General features: G+C 42.3%; 1 protein-coding gene across 6 annotated transcripts in view; it reads left to right on the top strand.

Annotated features, from left to right (window-relative positions):
- The first annotated feature begins 689 nt into the window (after positions 1-689).
- Positions 690-19,924, top strand: part of sox6 (SRY-box transcription factor 6) — a 94,947-nt gene continuing 75,712 nt past the window's right edge. For 2 of the 6 annotated variants that reach the window (XM_030792056.1, XM_030792047.1), the window contains exons 1-3: positions 690-837; positions 7,118-7,358; positions 10,370-10,580. In XM_030792056.1, coding sequence (XP_030647916.1) covers positions 761-837; positions 7,118-7,358; positions 10,370-10,580 — 529 coding nt within the window. In that variant the 5' untranslated portion in view covers positions 690-760. The remainder of the gene's footprint in view (positions 838-7,117; positions 7,359-10,369; positions 10,581-19,924) is intronic. The other 4 variants (XM_030792066.1, XM_030792074.1, XM_030792076.1 and 1 more) reach the window with 4 other exon arrangements.

The following is a 19,924-nucleotide window of genomic DNA, read 5'->3' as shown; positions in this document are numbered from 1 at the left end:
GTTGAATCTGAAGTCTTTGCTGTAAACTTGCAACTGCTCTGAAGAAACTATCTTTATAAATGACAGAAAGGACCTGGTCTGAATGGTGCTTTGTTTACTGTTTTCCTAAAAGGGGCCCCCACTATATTTCATCTGTCAGAGTTGCTTTTCTTTCCCCCAACAATGCTTGATTGTTTCCACCAAAAAATTCAGGTTCCACAGACTGGAGAATTCTGTATTATATTTTCCTGCCAAATTCCGATCTCTGTTTTCCTTCCCCTGCGCTCACAAAGGGCTCATAACTTACTGTCAACTGTTAGGCAAACCACAAAGCTCCACTGTTGCTCAGCAAATAGGCTGTGTTGGTTGATGGCTTGACTGGCTGTAAAGTTTGCTTAACTGCAGCGGCAGTGACAGAAGGCACTTTGGGAACTGCATCCCCCAGAAGGCCCAGACTTCTTCACGTTCAGTGAGAGAGAGAGAAAAACAGGAGGGAGAGAGAGAGAGGGAGAGAGAGAGAGAGAGAGGGAGAGAGAGAGAGAGAGAAAACAACAGGCAGTGTTTCTTGTCTCCGAATCTGCCTTGGCTGGAAGAGCGAGAGGCAGAGCTGAGCGGTTCCTCGTTGTTTTGCTCCGTGTGTAGCGTGTGTGGCGGCGTGGCTTCCCCCACTGGATGTGTGCTGAGACGCTCTGCTGTGGCTGGGACGCTTGGCCCGAGTGCGTGTGTGTTTGTGCCTGTGTATATGCTCTCCTGTCTACGCTCTGGGATCTGAGGGAGTGGAATGCCATCCAGCTCTGAAGCGGAGGCTGGTGGAGAGAGAAGAGGGCCAGTGGCTGAGCAGCTAGACGGGCTCAGTATGTGAGTGTTTATTGACCTGTACCTGCTAGACGAGCACCTCAGCTTACACACACACACACACACACACACACACACACACACACACACACACACACACACACCCACACAAACACCCACACGCACATACACATACACACACACACACACACACACATGCGCGCGCACAACACACACACACACACACACACACACACACACACACACACATTCCTTTTAGAAACAACCCAGTGTGTGAGGTATGGTCAGCTCAACCAGCAGTCTTATAGAGTAAAATACAGGCAGACCCACTAACTGGATACTTTCTCTAATAATCCACTACGTAAAGTAATTCACTGTCCTCTGCGGCATAAGTGAAGAGCATTTTGGAAGTGGCTGGTGTAATTTGTCCTGTTTAGATGTCTTCTGAGTGTGCTTTTTAGCTGTACAAACTGCTGCTAGTTTGAAGTGAAATTGTGCATGCAAAAAAAAGAGATACTTGAGTGTTGTTATAATTGAGTAGACTTTTTTGAGGGTCTTCATTTATAGAGGAACAATTTAAACAAATTAATCTTGACTACACTCCTGTGACATATTTAGAGTGTAGGTATTTTTCAAACCTTTCAGCGCCATTATTCATAATTGCTTTGCTCATTTCAGTTTCATACCAAGTTTTTCTTTTTTTTCTGTCTTCTGATATGATGGCCAGTGAGCAATGCAAAAACAGAAAAATGTATTATTGAGTAAAATTATTTGTTAATTCTGATTTAAGTCGCTTTTCTAAAGAAAAAAAGTAGTCTCAGATATTTACAGAACAGGTATATTTCCCTGAAATACTCTGACAGGTAATAAGAATTTGTTTAAAGCAGGAGATAGGAGGAGAACAAGATGTGCCATTAACGGTTTTTGATGAATTCACATGTCATTCTGTGTGTGTGTGTGTGTGCACGTGTGTGTGCTGAGCTTGTGCCATTCTCTCATTGCCGTGCTTCCATTTGGAAGTGCAAAGTGTGGGGGAATAAGGAGTACCTCTCTATTGATTTTCATTTACACATTCGCTGGCTACTGGGGAGTAGCTGTTTTGAGGAATAGACAGGACTCTGTTGACTCCCCTCTCTCTCTCTCTCTCGCTCTCTCTCTCGCTCTCTTTCTCGCTCTCTCTCACTCTCTTTTTCTCTTTCTGTCTTTTTCTCTCTCTGGGATGATTATGTATGGGCAATCTGCTCAGTCACAATGGAAGGTGATAATTTAATTGTGCTAAACGGCGCTGGTTGTGAGAGTAATTTTCCAGCCGAGGGCTGTCAGGTAACGTTGGCACCTTACCCTGGGTTAGGACCCTGAGGAGGTTCCTGCCTCGTCACCTGTGAGAACACGGGGGTTCCCTGACTCCTTTAGTCACCAGCTCCCACTCCGCTTCTCACTCTCTGCAGATCCAGATCCGCCTTTTTTCTTTGCAGCTTTCTTTTGCGTACTTACGCGTAACATTTTCTTCAGGTGGATGCTGTGTTTTTGTATGCATGCTCCACTCTTTGGCGGCTAAATTATATATAATTATTAAAATGTTGATTGATGCTGTAAAAATGCTACCAGTACTGCGTCTTGACAATTTCGCTTTGTGCAGAATATTTTAACCACAATTTATTTGAACTGCGGTTCAAAGTAGTTGCTAAGGTAACATTGAATTGTATGAGATAAAACGTATTTTAAAGGGAGGCTTACCATTTTAAGCCCATTTTAAATAGCACCTCATTTTTAAGTTTTATGAGACTTACCTTTTTCTTTTCATCAAGATGCGTGACTGTGCTATTGGTTGAGTTACTCACTGGAGACGATATTAATTTTCCTCAATCTGTTTTCACTCCCCCTCCAACCTCTGTTCATTAGTTGTGCTTTCTGCAGCGTTATGTATTAAGTGCTGACATTTCTTATTTCTACCCCGTTTTTATTTTTTACAATAAAGCAAATCTTAGTCACTGATGTTACATGAAAATTACTGAAAAAAAGTGCTTATATATGTATTTAACGATTATATCCTTTGACCTGCATTAGTTGATAATGTAAGTCAGTACAACTTGAAATGATTTTCTGTCTCTTTTTTGGGTTGCTCAGTAATCAAATCTTGGACAAAATTTATTTCAATCTTCCTTTGTATTTTACGTGTGTATTCAAGTGTATGTATGTGTGAACGTTTATGTGCATGCGTTTATGTGTTCCATCACCAACGGAAAGTTGAAACTCCGTCATAAAATAGCTTTTACCATTTTCAGCTTTCCCTTTGTTAGGTCCTGAAACAATGACTCTCTTGTTCGGCCCTTTTTTTTTTAAATATTATTTGACTATTTCTTTTGCAGTACATTTTGTTGGTGATATTTCAGAAAGAGAGGGCCTTAATCTTGTCTTCCTGACGTGTCTTGTAATTTTGCTGGTCCTGTACTAAGTTGGGAGAGGGGTAAAGAAACGGTGTACGCTAACTTATCACTATTGTCTATAAAAGGTCAGTGGTGTGAAAGAGCAGAGGCAGCGGGCTGGGAGTCAGCGCTTGTTACGATAGAGAGGGAAACGGGATATCCACAGACACATGGCCCCAGTCACAAGACCTTTATGGCACAGCAATGTGGGGGCTTCTAATGCTAACCAATTAAACAGAGACTGGTGCGTGATGAAACATTATCAGTGGCAACAATTCATGAGTCAAAGCATTCCAGGCCATATGAGCCTCTGCTTTAGGAACTTCGCTCTTAATCCCAGTAAACGCAGAGCAATAATGTCAGATATACGTAGGTCTTTTCCTTTTTTTTTTTTCTTTCCCTACTGAAAGACATGGGGGGCTTTGACTGGAAAAAGACAAGCTGAGTTTTATGCTCTTATTGATTAGTTTGGTTTGTTAGCTGTCCATTGTTATTGTGTAATCAAGCGTGAGCGGCAAGGGCTTGTCAGGAATTCATATGAGGCCACTTCAGCCTGTGATATATTCTCTGCTTAATATGCACACATGCATGTATTGGACTTATTTACTAGAGAAACAGATTGAATTATTAATCAGAATATAGAAAATGCTGCAGTGCAGAATACACTCAAGTCAGGCATATACGACGCTGTTGTGTTTGTGGCTTCTTCTTTTTTTCTCCCTGTGAAGCACTCATGGGCTCCGTGTGTAAAACAGGATTTCATTTGATAAAATGCGATTATGTTTCTGGTGCTGTAATATTTCACATGTTTAGTGGGAGTTCTCTCCCACTCTTACCTCTTAACCATACACACTCTTGTCCTACTACTGAACACGGCAAGAGACTGAGAGTAAATGATTTTGAAGTGATTTAAACAGACTGACTTTTCCTGACAGACTTCGAGAAATATACGTACCGCCTGCTTTCGTTTTGTCGTCAGAGAGATGATGCACATGTTCTTTAATTTTTGTAACGATATCTCATTGGTGGTGCAGAGGCCAATCTAGTGTGAATCAGAGGGTTTTGTTTTTTTTGTGCATGCAGTGTAAATGGGTGGAGGGGACAGGGAGAGGCAGACTTACCCCACTCTCTCTCCACTCCTTAGCTGTGCACACAAGCAGTGCAGCCCTCCCAGCTCTCGTAATAAATTATTAACTCCAGCTGACAAATACTGTTACGGAGCCTGGCACAGATCTGTTGCATTTTCTAACAAGATTGCTGTAGACACATGTTCCAGGAGGCTGGAGTCAGCCGTGTTCAGTCTCTCTGCAGCCCCTCTCATGCCTCAGCAGTTTGACTGATGGCTAGAGACTGGAGGAAAAGTGCCTGAGAGACTGAATATTTTAGAGGTAAAATAATACCACTTGATTTACTGTGTAATACAAAAGAAGTGCTTTGTTTCACTCGCACTCCATTGAAGACACTGCTTGTTGTACTGGAAGTCAGGAACCTTTGGATCCATGAATAAAAAATGGATAGTATCTCCAATCTCTCTTGCCATCTCCGCACGTCACCCCACCTCCTCCTCCTCCTCCTCCTCTTTCTCCTGCTGCAGCCCCCTCACTCCCCCAGAGCACCATCACACTCAGTCTGTGTGCTCTGAACTTTGCTCTGAATTTTGATTTTCAATTAACACTCCCAATTTCAAGATCATACTCTATTTGATATAATTACAGGAAACAATTTATTGGCTGATTAAAATTGAGGGCCCGGACTTGCTTAAGAAAATAGCACACAAACCAGATGAGGTCCCTAGTTCCTTCCCTCCACTAAGTGACACTGTGTTTGCACAGCTGTGGTGGCCAGCTTGATTAACTTCTATTGGTCCTATTGTCCTTCTCTGCTCACAGCTACAAAAGTGATCTATGACTGCATGTGTGTGTGTGTGTGTGTGTGTGTGTGTGTGTGTGTGTGTTTTGCTGCGTGATACACTTGTGTGCTAAAGTGTATATTATAGGACGGTCTTTTATTGTTCAGTATACCAGACCCATGTCTGAATGACATTGTTGCTTAATGAACAGTTTTTAACAATTCAGAGTGCACATAGCTTAGTGCCCAGTGACGTGTGCTATTGGATGGCACAATTTCAAATGAAGCAGTCACTCTTTAGAAACATCTGAGTACTATTGGACCTGACAGCACCACGTAACCCCCACATCCTTCATGTACGAGGATTGTGGACTCTGTGCACACGTGAGCAGATTAACTCACAGTTTGGTGTTAAAATAATCTCTCCTTGTGTCAAATTTGTTTTCATCCCCCGATGAACCCCATGCTGTAAACTTGGCAGAGTTGGGATATGGAGTCTGGAACACCTCGGGCTGCCTTCATTACCCAGCCTGCCTCTGTCTATCTCCCAGCAGTCTCAGTGGGCAGTCGAAGGACATTAACGTGCTACAGCCCTTGACCTAGAATGCCCGTGACCTGTTTCCATGCCGATGGAGCCGGTCGCGTGGTCCAGCCAGGGCATAAGACAGGTCTAGTCGTCCAGGACAGCAGTGTAAGAATGAGAAGCGTGGCTTTATAAGATCAGCAGTGAAGACTAGCCCCCCTAATTAGAGATACCCCAGAGTGTTGGTTCCTGACATGATACTTTCATTGTTAGATTTGTAGAGGAAAAGGAGGATTAGGACTAAATACACACTGGCTCATCTTCAGCACTTCAGATCAGTGGGAAAGCCATACGATTCACTTATTTATACCAAGTGCTTAATTAGATTAGCTGACTGCATATTAATTTCACTCATTGTAGCGAACAGCATGAGAGCAGCTTCATTAATTGTGAGAAGAGTGGAATTAGCTGTAAAATCCTATCTGAGGCATGGGTTACCCCGTAAAAATGCTATTTAAATTGGAATTAACTTCATTAGTTTTCTTTGCACCTGATATGTCAAGCGCACTCTTCACTGCAATATTCATGAAAGCCTGTGACAGTTTGTAAATTTTGTCTTCCACTGCCTGGCTCTGATTTTCAAGCTCTTTAATCAGGATTTATTTGCCCAAAGAAATACTGTAGTGCTAAAAAGTTAATGATTTTCCAATTTGTCGACAGGGGGAAAAAAAGAGAAAGCTTGCTTCGATGTATATAGCCTGAAATGATCGCGTTGTTTTGAGATCAACACTTCTGAGTAAACGTTCACAATGAATTTTCATAAAAAACACTTTTCAATGGATCTTCTGTCTTGTAACTCGAGTTACTTATTCCATATCAAGAGCAGAAAAACAATATTATACAATGTTTTCTCCATTATGTGGGAATTGGCACTTCTGGCATTCATTTGGCCATTATAAGTGTCTGAGTGAGATTGGGCTTAGTGCGGAGGCTGCATTAGCTCTTTAATGAGAGTGTGTTATATAGTATGGTAACCCTCTTAGTGCTGTAATCATGTGTTGGGTGGGGGATTGGGCAGTAGGCACAGCTCCAGGCCTGGCTCAGCATGGCCATTTACATTAAACAAAGGATTAAGAGGGACCCCAGCACCCGTTCTCTCCCCAGCCATGCGTATAGACACTGATAGGATCTCCTCATCTTTGATTTTCGTCCAGACCAAGGGTTAGATGGGATCTTGGTCCAGGATGCTCTCCAAGTCCATGTGTGGAATGGGCACTGTTAAAAGACATCCGTCACCTTCTTCGAAAAAAAACCCAAAAACAAAACAAAAACAAAGACACACACACACACACACACACACACACATTTACACTTGTGCACAGACAATGCAAAAAAAAAAAAAATTGTCTGTGTGTGTATATGTGTGTGTGTATGTGTGTCTGTGTATGTATGTGTGAGTGTGTATTTGTGTGTCTTTGGAAACGTCTTGTGGCATACTGACCTGTGACTGTGTTGCATTCCTCAGCAGAATAATGTCTTCCAAGCAAGCCACCTCTCCATTTGGCTCTGCCCCTGATGCAGAGGATGCTGTGAGTCAGGACCATCTGTCCTGGGAGAAAGAGGAAAGTGCAGACCCCCTGGCCGCCCCCCAGCTGCCCCGACACAACCTGCTGCACAACAAACCTCACCCCGAGGAGCTCCAGCCAATCAGCGGTGTCCCGCCCGAGTCCGACTGGGACAACCTGGTGTCAGCCCAGCAGCGCATGGTGAGAGACTACACCTATCTAATCTAATGATGGATTGACAGGATACAGGACTTGTACACTGCTTTCTGTATTCACTGCAGGATTACTGCCCTGCATGCAGCTTCATTACACCCATCTGACGAGTGATAACTTGTTGGTCACTGACTCTGTTTGTGACTCCTCTCTTTTGCCTATTTGCATAGAAAACTATAATGAAACCTTTAATGGGCTGAAAATAATAAGCCTGAACGCATATGCTACTGTCTCCTCTCTTTCACTCTTTCACTCTTTCTCCCTCTCTCTCTATCTCTCTCTCTCTCTCTCACACACACACACACACACATACATGCACACACACACACAATGAGCACCCAGTGAACAGGCGCTGTTGAATCGCTGCACCCCAGCAGAGAGGAATTCTCGTCCCAAGGACACGGTCAGAACACAGCCCCTGGAACAATTTCAATGAAGACTTAAGACCTTGCGTTTTGCCAAGCACTTGTCTTTGAAGTTTAAGCCCTCACAAGTGCCTGGAGATTCCCCAGACTGTAAAAGTCGAGGAGAACAAAGTATTGAATTGCATTTCACGTCAGACAGATTTTATGAATCTATAAATAGAAAGACAATGAGAGAGAAAAGTCCTTGAGAGAAAGTATAAGTGTGGGACTGAGATGGCTCCTGAGGCTTTTCCTCTCCCTTGCTCCAGCGCTTTCACTAGCCCAGGAGGCTGTGAGCCCAGACGCAGGCTTGACAGGCACTCATTGTTTGCTGCTCGTAAAAGGGAGTTCTCCATATACCCTGCCCCTCCTCCTGGCCCAGGCCTGGACAATACAGCAGAGCCCTGCAGACTTAGTTCCCTCAAGCCCAGCAAAAATACTCAATCATGAGCCTACCGTTCAGTTCAGCAACAAGACCACTCACATCTCCAGCAGCACTGCAAATGTCACTATACGATTCAATCTAGAGCTTTCAAACCTATTTCAGACGGACAAGTAAAACAGATAGGTAATCCAGGCAGTTGTTGTTGGGGGCGCCGGTGTGCGGCAGAAGTAGCTTGACACATGTGGTTGAGAATGAAAATGCTTTGATGTGAGGAGCACAGAGGAGCAGAGAGGAGCCGACAGAAGCTGAGCCACTTGTAGGATGCGGCAGTGGAGGCAGGTGGTTGTTTGTGACAGACGGGCTCGGGTAAAGAGACCCAAAGGAGCAGTGAAGTAGCCTTCGACTGAACTCCCACTGATGGATGCCGGACCCATGGCTCCTTTGTTTTGCCCTGTTTTATATGGATACACGGTGGCCTCTCAAAACTGTCTCACATGTAAATGCAGGCCAGAATATTACTCAGGTGGTCCCTATTTCCAGGAGGCCTAATTGGATTACAGCGACGTTTCTGATTACCGTAATTAGAAAAGCATTTCAAAGAATTTCTCCGCATTGTCCGCTGCAACGTGCTAGGATCATTCAGCTTCCTCTTGATATAATGAGGAAAACCGTATGAAAAGTTAATTCTATTCATTTGATCTTTGAGAGCGGGTTGATTTGCATATTCGCAATTCATTTCGTTCAACAAGCTCTATTCTTTTAGCTGCTAAACACAAACGAAATTTCTGTGCTGTTGATTGTTTAATAGATTTTTTTTTTCATTGTTCTTGAAACTCTCAATTTGAATTATTTGTTTTGTTATTCATGTACATATCAAATGTTTGACAGCAAAAGTTTATAAAACATTTTTCTTTCGTTTTCCTGCCCTTTTAGATTAATCTTTATCCGGAAAGATACCTTTAGATTTGTATCCGTTAATTTTGGTGACAAGTGTGAAAAAGGGATAAGAAAAACCCCCAAAAAAACTAGTAGGCATGAGTATTCCTGAGGAGCAGGAAGAGGAAAGAAAAGGGTGTTGAGAAAGTGAGAGAATAGAGGAGAAGTGTGTGGGGGAGTTGCCTGTGTTGATAGCTGGACTGCGCTGTGCCATGCGTCTGTGTGGGCTGCAGCGCTCTGAGCCCGTGCCAGCTGATTGCCCTGTGTCGTCCTGCTCCCCACTGGCTTTTTGTGACGGCCGTATAAGCAACGTGCAACCCCAATAACACTACATATGTCTGCCTTCAGGCACCACCTCTTACAAGCTCAATCCACACTTATCCTCCTAATGTTAAGCGCGCAAGTCCTCTCAGCTCACCTCATCTCTGCATACTGGTACGGATTAGCCAACTTCTGTTTCTCCCTCTCTCCCTCTGCACGCCGCAGAACGTGCTCCTGGAATTCCTTTCATTGCGGCTTTGCTTCGCCTCATTCTGCCTTTGTGTGATCATGTCTGTTTTGTACACAGTAATTGTCTGAATGCTTTTCTAATTGTTGCTCCAGTGTTTGACTTTTAATTTTCATTTGTCAGGTATATTCTGAAAACTCCTAGGTTTTGTTGGGTCTGTAGAGCCTGGAGATGGATGAACATGTTTGATTGCTACGTTGTGGAGCAGCAGACAGTAGTTTTAGCCATGTGAGAGTACAGTATGGGGTTCTTACCTCTCTTTCTGCCCCATGTATATCTCTGGCTGTTCAGGGAGCGCTCAGTTCTCAACTGTAGACTGAAACCAAGTTAACCACTAAACCACACACAGGTGGGACCACAAAACAACAACAGCTCTAGACAGGGCACAGATTTATGAAGGCCTGGAGGGTCTAGCAAAAAGTAGGCACCCTCTTCAAAATGAAGAAATTACACAGCACTCAACTGAAATTCAGACACTCGCTCAGAGCACTTAAAGAAATGACAATGATAAGTTTCACTGCCGTCTGCTGTAAGGTGAATCTTGCTGCATTTGACCTATAACATTCACTTTCCTTCTACAGATGGAGTTTTATGGGGTTTTTTTTTTGTTGTTTTTGTTTTTTTGACAGCTACAATCCATTTGTTTTATCTAACAGAACTTTAGCAGTGTGTTGGATATAAACAGGGAACTATGGAAAAAGGAAAACAAAACAGAATTTTTTTTTCACCATTCTCCTTCCCTTCCCAAACTTTTGTTTTTTTGCAGGAATCTGACAGCAATAAAGTATGTTCCCTGTACTCCTTCCGGAATAACTCTACCTCTCCACACAAGCCTGAGGAGGGGGCCCGGGAGCGAGGTGACCTGCTGAGCAGCTCTGCATTCGGGACACCCGAGCGCCGCAAAGGAAGCTTGGCTGACGTGGTGGACACACTGAAGCAAAAGAAACTGGAGGAGATGACAAAGACAGAGCAGGATGGTATGAGACTTGCTACTTTGTATGTTTGTTTTCCTCTGTCTGCGTGTGTCTGCATGTGTATTAGTATTTGTGCTTGTGTGTGTGTGTGTTGCATTGTATGTCTGAATACGGAATACATTTACTTGACTGCATATTTGAGTACTGAGTACTTCAGACATTATATATGTATGTGTGTATATATGTGTGTGTGTGTGTGTGTGTGTGTACATGCACGAGTGCTTTCTTCTTAATTTCTTAACTGCCTCTCTCAATCTTTCTTTCAACGTATACACATTTACGCAGACACACACACACACACACACACACATGCACACACATACACAAACACAAGCACATACACACACACACATCCCAATAACATGGGAAGACTGACGTGGCTATATTTCCAGTTTGTTCTGAATCTCATCCAGTGTGACAAAGAGTGGGTGGCACTAGACCTCATCTTAAGTGTGGTCTATCTCCAGTGCCAAGCCAAACTCTCAGGCCATAAAACACACGCCACCTGATGCCAGGAACATTACCTTCTTATTCTTTAACACAGACGACACTGTTCATCTCACTAATTCATCTGCCTACCTGCCAAAACAGAGTCAAAATATTTCCCTTTTTTTGCCTCATTTTTGACAAGATGCCTGGAGCTTCCTCTAATGCTCAATGTAATCCTAATATTCTAATACTAGTATTTCTTTACTCCAGTTACACAATAAGAATAACAACAACAACAACAACAACAATAATAATAATAGGTGCAACTGATTTGACTTGGTGCATCTCTATATTTAGTTGATCGTGTAAATGAGAGCATTTGTTAGTGTTGTTAAATACGCACACAGACCCGTCCACCAGCTGAGCTGCAGCGCTCGGAAGACCAGAAGGATGACAGAAAAACAAATATTGAACAGTGCCGCTGAAATAGTTCCCCCACTTTTAATTAGTGCTGCAGAGGGAATATATAGAGTCAAACATACACAGCATTCCCTAGAGACTTATGAGTCTCACGGTGTCTGGGGAGCTCTTAGCCTAAGCACTTCATCAGAGGAATAAATTAGACCTTAATTTAACAAAAAAAAAAAAAAATTTGTCTGTAGTATTTTGCTGCTGGTCTTTGTACTCAGTCCTGATTGTTGATAGCCTTTTACATTTTACCAGGGGTAAACAAAATATTTAAATGCTGGAAGGAGGCTTGAGCAAACAGTAGAGCGTGAATGTCAGTTATCCTCATACATATTGTCTTAATAATGTGCAAAAAATGATATCAGAATTTTCATATGTTTAATGTATCAGGTGCTCAGTTTAGAAATTTGGAAGGCTTTTTTTTGTTTTTTTTTTTTGTTTTTGTTTAAGCGTGTTCATGGGAAGGTCTTCTCTGTGGTACGGACATGTCTGTTCATGTTAGTTTCCCTGCTGGTTTTGGGTGAGTTTTTGAGATGCAGCGTGCTCCTCTCAGACCTCTGCGGAGGAAGGCGTTAATGTTAATGAGACCCAGCTGGTATGGCCGGTTGCTGCAGTAATTTAAATGGTCAAGTGCAGCTTGTAATCCTGGGCCGTATGTTAGCGGAGAGAGGAGAGGATGCTTCAGTGTAGTGTACAGCTGTGTTAATCTTTCCTTAATAATAGAGACACAGCCTGGCTCATGCCTGATACCTTGCACCATCAAAACACACTCCCTTGTTGAGGGAAATTCATCCCAGAGTGGGCAACACAGAACATGACAAGAGGCTCACAGAGTTCAATATGGAAGTGATAAACTACTGAAATGGAAATCTCCAGTGATACAGAGGACAGCTGATTGCCGCTCCTGCAGCAGTTCTTTGGGTTTTTTTTTTTTTTTTTTAGACTACATTAAAACTGAATATATTTTGATTAATAGGCACAGTATTGGTATATAGCAGTGCATAGTATTCATAGTACGTGACTTTCTTAAGAAACTCTACGTGAACTTTCAAGGTCAGGATTAACCCATTGCATGAATCCTAACCAACTGAGAGCCATATGCTGTCTTAGAGATGAGACTTAAGTGAGACAAAGCATGGACTGGCTAAAAATATCACCTATTTTAAGGGAACAACTGTGACTCCTAATCCTATGTGCTTTGCTCTGCTGCTAGATCAGTGTTGTCTTCAAGGCTTAATTTGAGCTATCTGTTTCCATCAATGTAAGTGCTTTAAGATCAGGACGTTGAGACTGGGATAATATCATATGAGGTGCACTAAGCTGTGCAATATTTAGTTTTGCTTCCTTGAAATGAGCTCTGGTCATTACAGTTTATTTGTACTTGAAAATATATATTTTTAACTTTAACTTTAATTTCTATACTGAGAAGAGTTAATGATGTAATTAGTAGATCTAAGTTTACTGTCACAAACTGAGCATTTGCAGGGTCATTATGTGACAGCAAAGTTATATATATGCATACATAAGTCAAATGTGATTGGCTGATGTTTCTGGGTTGTGTTTGGCAGGAAAACTCTTTTGGGAGAGTGTTTGATGTGAAGTCCTTACAGAGGATGATACAGTATCCCCCCCCATGTCTGCCTCACCTCTTGCTTTATCCATGCTTAATTAAATGCGCTTCATTGGCAAAGCTAACCATTCTCTAATTGAATAAAACATATTAGAAGTGCACTGCAAGTTTTTTGAACTCCGCGGACATCTCGGTGCTCCCTTGCTGAACCCTGCGGGATTGTAGTTGTTCCCTGTGCACCGCCCCCTCCTCTTCACTCTCTAACAGGTCCTTAAAGTGCTTTAAGTGCTTGTGACCACTCTAATGAATGAAAATGTCCTCCCAGCACGGAGGATTGCATTAAGCTGAATAGTCACCTTCGCTGTAAAAGCTCCGTTAGGCCCCGTTGCCGGGAGGGCTAACGATTGTGTCCACTGTTTATTTACAGGGTATTGTAAATGCATTATTCATGGAGAGTTCTCTAGACAGCACTTGTCAAAAGGTAAAATGTCAGACCTAAGTAAGAAAAAAAAAATAAAAATGAATTTAAAAAAAAAATGCCCATTACAAAGAGGCAAGGTGACTTTGATTTGATTCACAAGCAATTAAGCCTGTTTCATATAACACACTAAAGTATTAATCAATGGAAGTGTACTGTTAGCTGCACATCCCCCTCATAAGCATTATTTACTTACATTCATATATGTTTTTATTGCTTTTTTAAAGAACTCATTCACATCTTTCCTGATTTGCTAGCAATTTATGTATTTCAAACATCACTTTTATATCTTTGCATTTCATACAGATTGTGTTACAATATAAATTTTGGCATAGGCAGGCCTGGCAGAAATTGTGATACACCTTATTCAGCTATAATGACTGTGGCATTTCATGGAGAGACCTCATCACACGTTTGCCTTCTGTCTCATTTTCCTATTGCTGCTACAATGTTAGTGTTGATGATTTTGACAGAATTTTGACAGAAATATGTCTCCTCTGGCCCCAGTAGACATGTCTTTTGCCAACTTAGTCAGCAGTGTGATATTGCCAGGATTGGTTCTGACTCATGGTAAAGGTTTGTTATCTTCGAATTCTTTTTTAGAGCCCAGTTTATCAATATGACAGCTTTACATGGTCCAGTCAGTTCTCGTGCCTGTCGCTCAGTGTGCTGACAATTAAAGAGCAAATACAGACCTGTTTCCTCCTCTCTCTCTAGTTTTTATAAACTGTTCGTGCCAATACACACAGAGAAACACACACAGACACACACGCAAGCGCGCGCGCACACACACACACAAACACACACACACATACATGAGTACATTTAAACACAGAGGGTGTTTCAAATGTCCTGCTGATCAGTCAACTCTTTAACAATTTATGCATTTAAAAATAAAATCTTAGTCTGTAATTTCAATAAGAAACTCCTGTAACTATTTTAAACAAGGAAGTAATACATTTTCAGATTTTATTGTGATATAAGACACTTGCAACAAAAATGTAGAGTATTAACGTTAAAAATGCTCAGTTAAAAAAGAAAACATTTTGAAATGTTACTGAATGATTCTTATTCAAATGTGTTTCTACCGTAGTCTAACAAAATGAATATGAGATTATGCTTAAAAGATGGATCTTTCATGTTATTTTCAACCAATAGACATCCTGTTATTTTGATTGTTCCTTTTACTTCTAATGTATTTGTTTTATATCTTCTATGTTCCTCTGAGGTTAGTAGACAAAGCTGTGACTCACTTTTAATAAGCGCATGAAAATATTCCAATGTGTCTGTTAGTCACAGGTGAAACTGAATTCTTGTCCCGAGGAAAGTGAGTTATGTCCCCCAGATTGACCTGGGTGTCCATAGTAACAGTTGCTAATGTGACAGGGTGGGAACCCAAGATGTTCTGAGAGAACACACTCCAGAACAAGCCATAGAAAAACTGAGTGACTGCATACCAGTAAAACACACATTCACACTCACTTTTACTCACACACACACACTTACTTGTTTGCGCCAGTCATACACTTGCATAGACAAATGCAAACAGACCCATGCACACACACACACACACACACACACACACACACACACACACACACACACACGCACACACACCTGGATCCCTGTGAGGTCTGCACATTGACTAATTGCTGATGACTTTAACAGGGTGAGGGGAGGTGGTCCTGCAGCCTCCCACTCACTTAGTGGGGCATACGGATATTTCTAGAGCCCCCCTATAGGAGCATGCCCATTTCAGCAGCAGGTGAGCAGGCTCCTCCTTCAACTTGTGCGCTAAGCCCTTTGTGTGTGTGTGTATGTGTGTGTGTGTGTGTGTATTGTGCTCTACAATATATTTGCGATGGAAATGTAGATCAGCTTTAGAGCAATACTTATGATTTCTGTATCTGGCCTGCTGAGCCCCCCCCCCCCCCCTTTTTAAATCTGATATACGCTGTCTACTTGTTCTGTGTGCCTACAGTTGATATCTGCAGATCAGATCTTGGGTTCCTTGAGAATTGAGTGCAGAAAGCTGTTTTAACACCTGCCATTTCAGTTGCATTTTTATGACCTGGTTGAAAGGGTTCCAGTTGAAATAATGTAGCAGGGATAGCTTTGCTCTCTGCAGTCCTGCTGCCCTGTCATCTGGTTCTGTTTTATTCCACCTAATTAATAGAAATCTTTGTTGTAATGATCTGTGGCACTGGCCCTTGACTAGATGCATATGCAATGAAGACAGAGGCTCACCAGCCTTTTTAATTTCTTGGCTGGTGGCCGGTGCAGACCTGAAGTTTTGAGGCTTGCTTCAAACACTTAGGTCTTCCCCCTTCTTCTCTCCGTTCGTGAGTCCCGAAGGCAGAGCACACTGGCCAAACATCAGTCGGGTGGTTCTCCTCTCTTCTCTTCTCTTTCTCCTCTCTTCTCGCCCACTGCGCTCTACACGGTCTTTAATAATGTTAGCTTAGCTTTCCACCTTTGACCACCTTACGTTTGTGTATTTCATTAATATATGCGAAGAAGTGCAGGTATGTGGGTGCATGAGAATCTGTCTGTGTGTGTGTGTGTGTGTGTGTGTGTGCGTCTGTTTGTATCTGCATGGACTGCCAGCTTTGTGGAGAGGGCCTCTGGTCTGTCGCTTTTGTTTGAATAGGTAATATCGAGCTGTTTGAGCTGAGGAGACATGAGTTGGAGTCGCTTGTTAGGAGACATGATCAAAAGCTGCTCTTTGCTCTGTGCCAATGAAACCTCTTGTCACCCTGGGAAGCAGACGTTAAATAGATTTTCGGCTGTGCGCAGTGGGCAATATGCCAGGCTTACGTGAACTTTTACAAACGGATAGCGGACCCACCACTCTCTCTGTCTCGATCCTCTGAGAAAATTTAAGAGACTGCAGACGGAGAGAAGACTGAAGGTGCCTGACCGCAACTAGACAAGGATGCTGGCAGCAGTCCCCACTTTCAGTGCCTTTGTTTGCCTATATGTTTCATAGGAGCATTGCAGACAATGGCAAGACTGCAGAAACGTCTGCTGGTAGGAGGTAGCTTTCAAGACCAGCACAGTAGACCTCTAAACATGTCTAAAAAGAGCTCTCCCTTTCAGATGACAAAACAAGCAGCTGCTTCTTCAATGTGCCATTCTTCACATCCGTATCACCTTCCCTCTTCTCAGATTCCCATTAGTCAACAGTAGCAACTGCTGCGGAGCATTCCGGGAGCCATCTTCCCTGGGCTCAGCTGTTGACTCTGTCCCCGTGTGTCGGGCCTGCACAACAGCCTCATTGTGCAGTTCTGTGTCACAGCACTGGAAGCTCCCGATAGGAGGAAATGGGTGTCTCAAAGAGACAAATCACAGCCAGGCCCAAACAGAGGCCTGTTTGTCCTCTCACACTAACATAGGTGTGTCTCTTCAGATGCAGTTGACAAGGCTCTCACAGCGCTCTTGATGCAGGCTCGCTTGTTCAGTTTGAGCTGCGATTGAGTAAAGTTTTAAGCCAACTACATTGTCCTAAAGGACCACGCAGCATATGGCTGGTGCTTCTTTTGCTGTTTCCAAACATGAATATTGAAGATTGGTTAAAGTAGAAGTGTTGGGGGTGGGAGATGCGAGGTTGGGGGGGGTGGGGGGGGTTATGGTCACAGTTTTCATTTTAATTAGTTTTGTATGACCTCACACTATTTGGACCACTACAGCGAAGGCAAAATGCTTACACACAAGAAAGCAGGAGAGCCATTAATGCCTCTTAAATCTGTCATCATTGTGCACTGAAGCACTGCATGTGCAAAGAACGCCTTATGTAGATTAAAAATAGGTGAACAAGAACAAATATGAGCCTGCCTAGCTTAACGTAAGACTCATGTGTGTGTGTTTGTGTACATATGCACATGTGTTTCATTTAATTATTTATTTTGTGTCTCTGTGTGTGGGTGTACGTGTATGTGTGTGTGGTGCACGCGTGCGTGCGTGCGTCCGTGTGTGTGCGCGCGCATGTGTGTGCTCGTGCGTGCGTACGTGCATGCATGCGTTTGTGCGTGTGTGTGTGTGTGTATGAGGTTATACTGGGAGACTCAACCTAAGTGTAACCTCTGGGGTCCCTGTCCTTGGCCTATGTTCAGTTCCCAGGCATTCTCTGCACATAACTGGACAAAGGAGCTGGTGTCATCTGACCAGGATCAAAATAGTGTCAGTGTAAATCACACCATGACCCAATAGCTCATGTGAGCTGCTAATGATTTCAGGCCACATAGCAGGCTTGTTTTATGGGGGTGAGACAGTCTGCCTGTACATATTCCCCCCCCTGCACACGTACACATGACAGCTTACATGAATCCTCCTGTTAGCATATTAACATTGTTTCCCCTCCTAACAGTAAGCATGAATATTTTACACACGGTTTTTGATGTACGTGTCTGGAACGTGTCTGATGTACGTGTCTCACTCACTCTCGCTTTCCTTTTTTTTTTTTTGTTCAATAATGTGTCACATGTACCAGGAGATGAGATGAGATGTCAGAAGAAACAGATAGAAACATGTTTTATTGCACTGCAAAGCTTGAGTGCTGATGATTATAATTATTCGGCGAATGCCATCTCTCTTTGGGAGTGGTCCCCCCCATATAATTTTAAGTCTGAAGAGGTCAAGTGGTTAATATGCTTTAAGACCCTGTCATCCATAACATGTCATGAAGTTCCAATGATAGGTTGAAGTTATGAGTTTGGATGATAATTAATGATCGCTGGGCTGGAATGAGATTTTTTCCATAACTCCAACACCACTTATCATAATGCCGCAATTAGTGATTTGGGTGGCGAGGCACTTCACTTGCCTCTCTTGGTGAGTTTTGAGTGCTTTCCTGGGAAGAAGCTCACTTCAGTGGTCCTGCTCTGATCCTTTACTAAGAGCATAAACAGTGAATTTCTATTTATTTATTTAATTTTTTTTTTTTTTTTTTACCAAAGCTCTCCTTCTTTTTCTCTTGACCTCTCAAAATACAGTGGAGAAATGATCTTAGCTTCATGTGAAATCAGAATGCTTCCGTTCTTGCACAGCGTGCTGTAGTTCATATAGCCCCACAGCCCTGAGAAAAGGAACGGTGCGATTCAAAGGAAAATACAGCACCAATTGTTGCAGAACTATTTTGGAACAATGGGGCATTGAGGCGCCTAGCTGTAGGCCAGTGAGAGGACTTCCTAGAAATTGGAATTCTTAACCTTTTGAAGTACTATGGTTACTGCGCCATCTTGCTACTCCGTCTTCTCCTTAGCTCTGTATCAAAAAAAAAAAAAAAAAAGATCAAGTACTTTCATTTAGTTTCAAAATAGGCTCGGTATAAGGAGCATCATAAAGAACAGTTATTATTTTAATATTTGCATGCACTTTAACATGTACATTTTCCCTTTTTGACTCGTGATCTGATTGTGTGTAATGTCCACGGAAAAACTTGGTTGAGCATTGGATTTGTGTGTCTGCTGAGGCACTGCTCTGTTTTCAGAGGGGCTGTGTGTGAGTTAGAGAATGGAGGTCGACAGCTAAAAATAGTGACCTTTGGACTGTGTGTGTGTGAATGCTGAACTCTGACATCTTGGTAAACAGAGCTTGCTGCATGGCACCATAAACATCTTTAATTGCTGCTTCATGAAAACAGAGAATGTCAAAGACAGCAAAAGCAAATATGCCCCCCTAATTAGTCAAAGGAACACAAAGGAGAGAGGTTGCTCATTTGAAATATTTCTCTTTTTTATTTTCCTACTTATATAAATGGTTCATTACTGCAATAAAGTAATGAAATGTGTTAAGGTACAGACCAAGCACATTTAAAAGCTGCTTATTTACCGTGTCATTTAAAGTACCTTTTCTCTGTAAAATGTGAACTTATACATGTTTTAGTAATGAATTACTCTATCTTTAAAAAAAAGTCATATGAGAAAGTGTTTAGATATTTCTGCCCTGGTGTTATATTTTTAATTTCACAATCTCATCGTTCTTACAAGGCAACATTTAAATTCTGTGTATATTGCAGAGAAATCTCTGAAGCACATCGAAGTTGCCCTGCGTTTATGATGAAATAAAGTTTCAGTGACTATACCCGACACATGGCTTCACAGCAAATTTTAATCTATTCATGTGGATCCTATTAGTCTCTTTTTGTCCTCGCAGAGTCTCCGGCACCCATTAATTTAGTAAATCACTTTGAGCAACTATGATCACAGTAAGCGGAATTATCCACACATTTCTATTAATTTAACATAGATGAATAAATGTGAATGTTTTGGAGCATTGATTAGCAGAAGAGTTTATGTCTGACAGTTAGATTGCAGGGTATCCAACAAAAAAATGGCTCCTCTGCAAGGTACCCAGTAATTTAATTCTTGTGTGAAATTATTATAATTTATTACAGTGTGTGGG

This window comes from Chanos chanos, chromosome 2, assembly GCF_902362185.1.
Source record: "Chanos chanos chromosome 2, fChaCha1.1, whole genome shotgun sequence".
Taxonomy (NCBI): Eukaryota; Metazoa; Chordata; class Actinopteri; order Gonorynchiformes; family Chanidae; genus Chanos; species Chanos chanos.
This window is presented reverse-complemented; position numbering and strand designations above follow the sequence as displayed.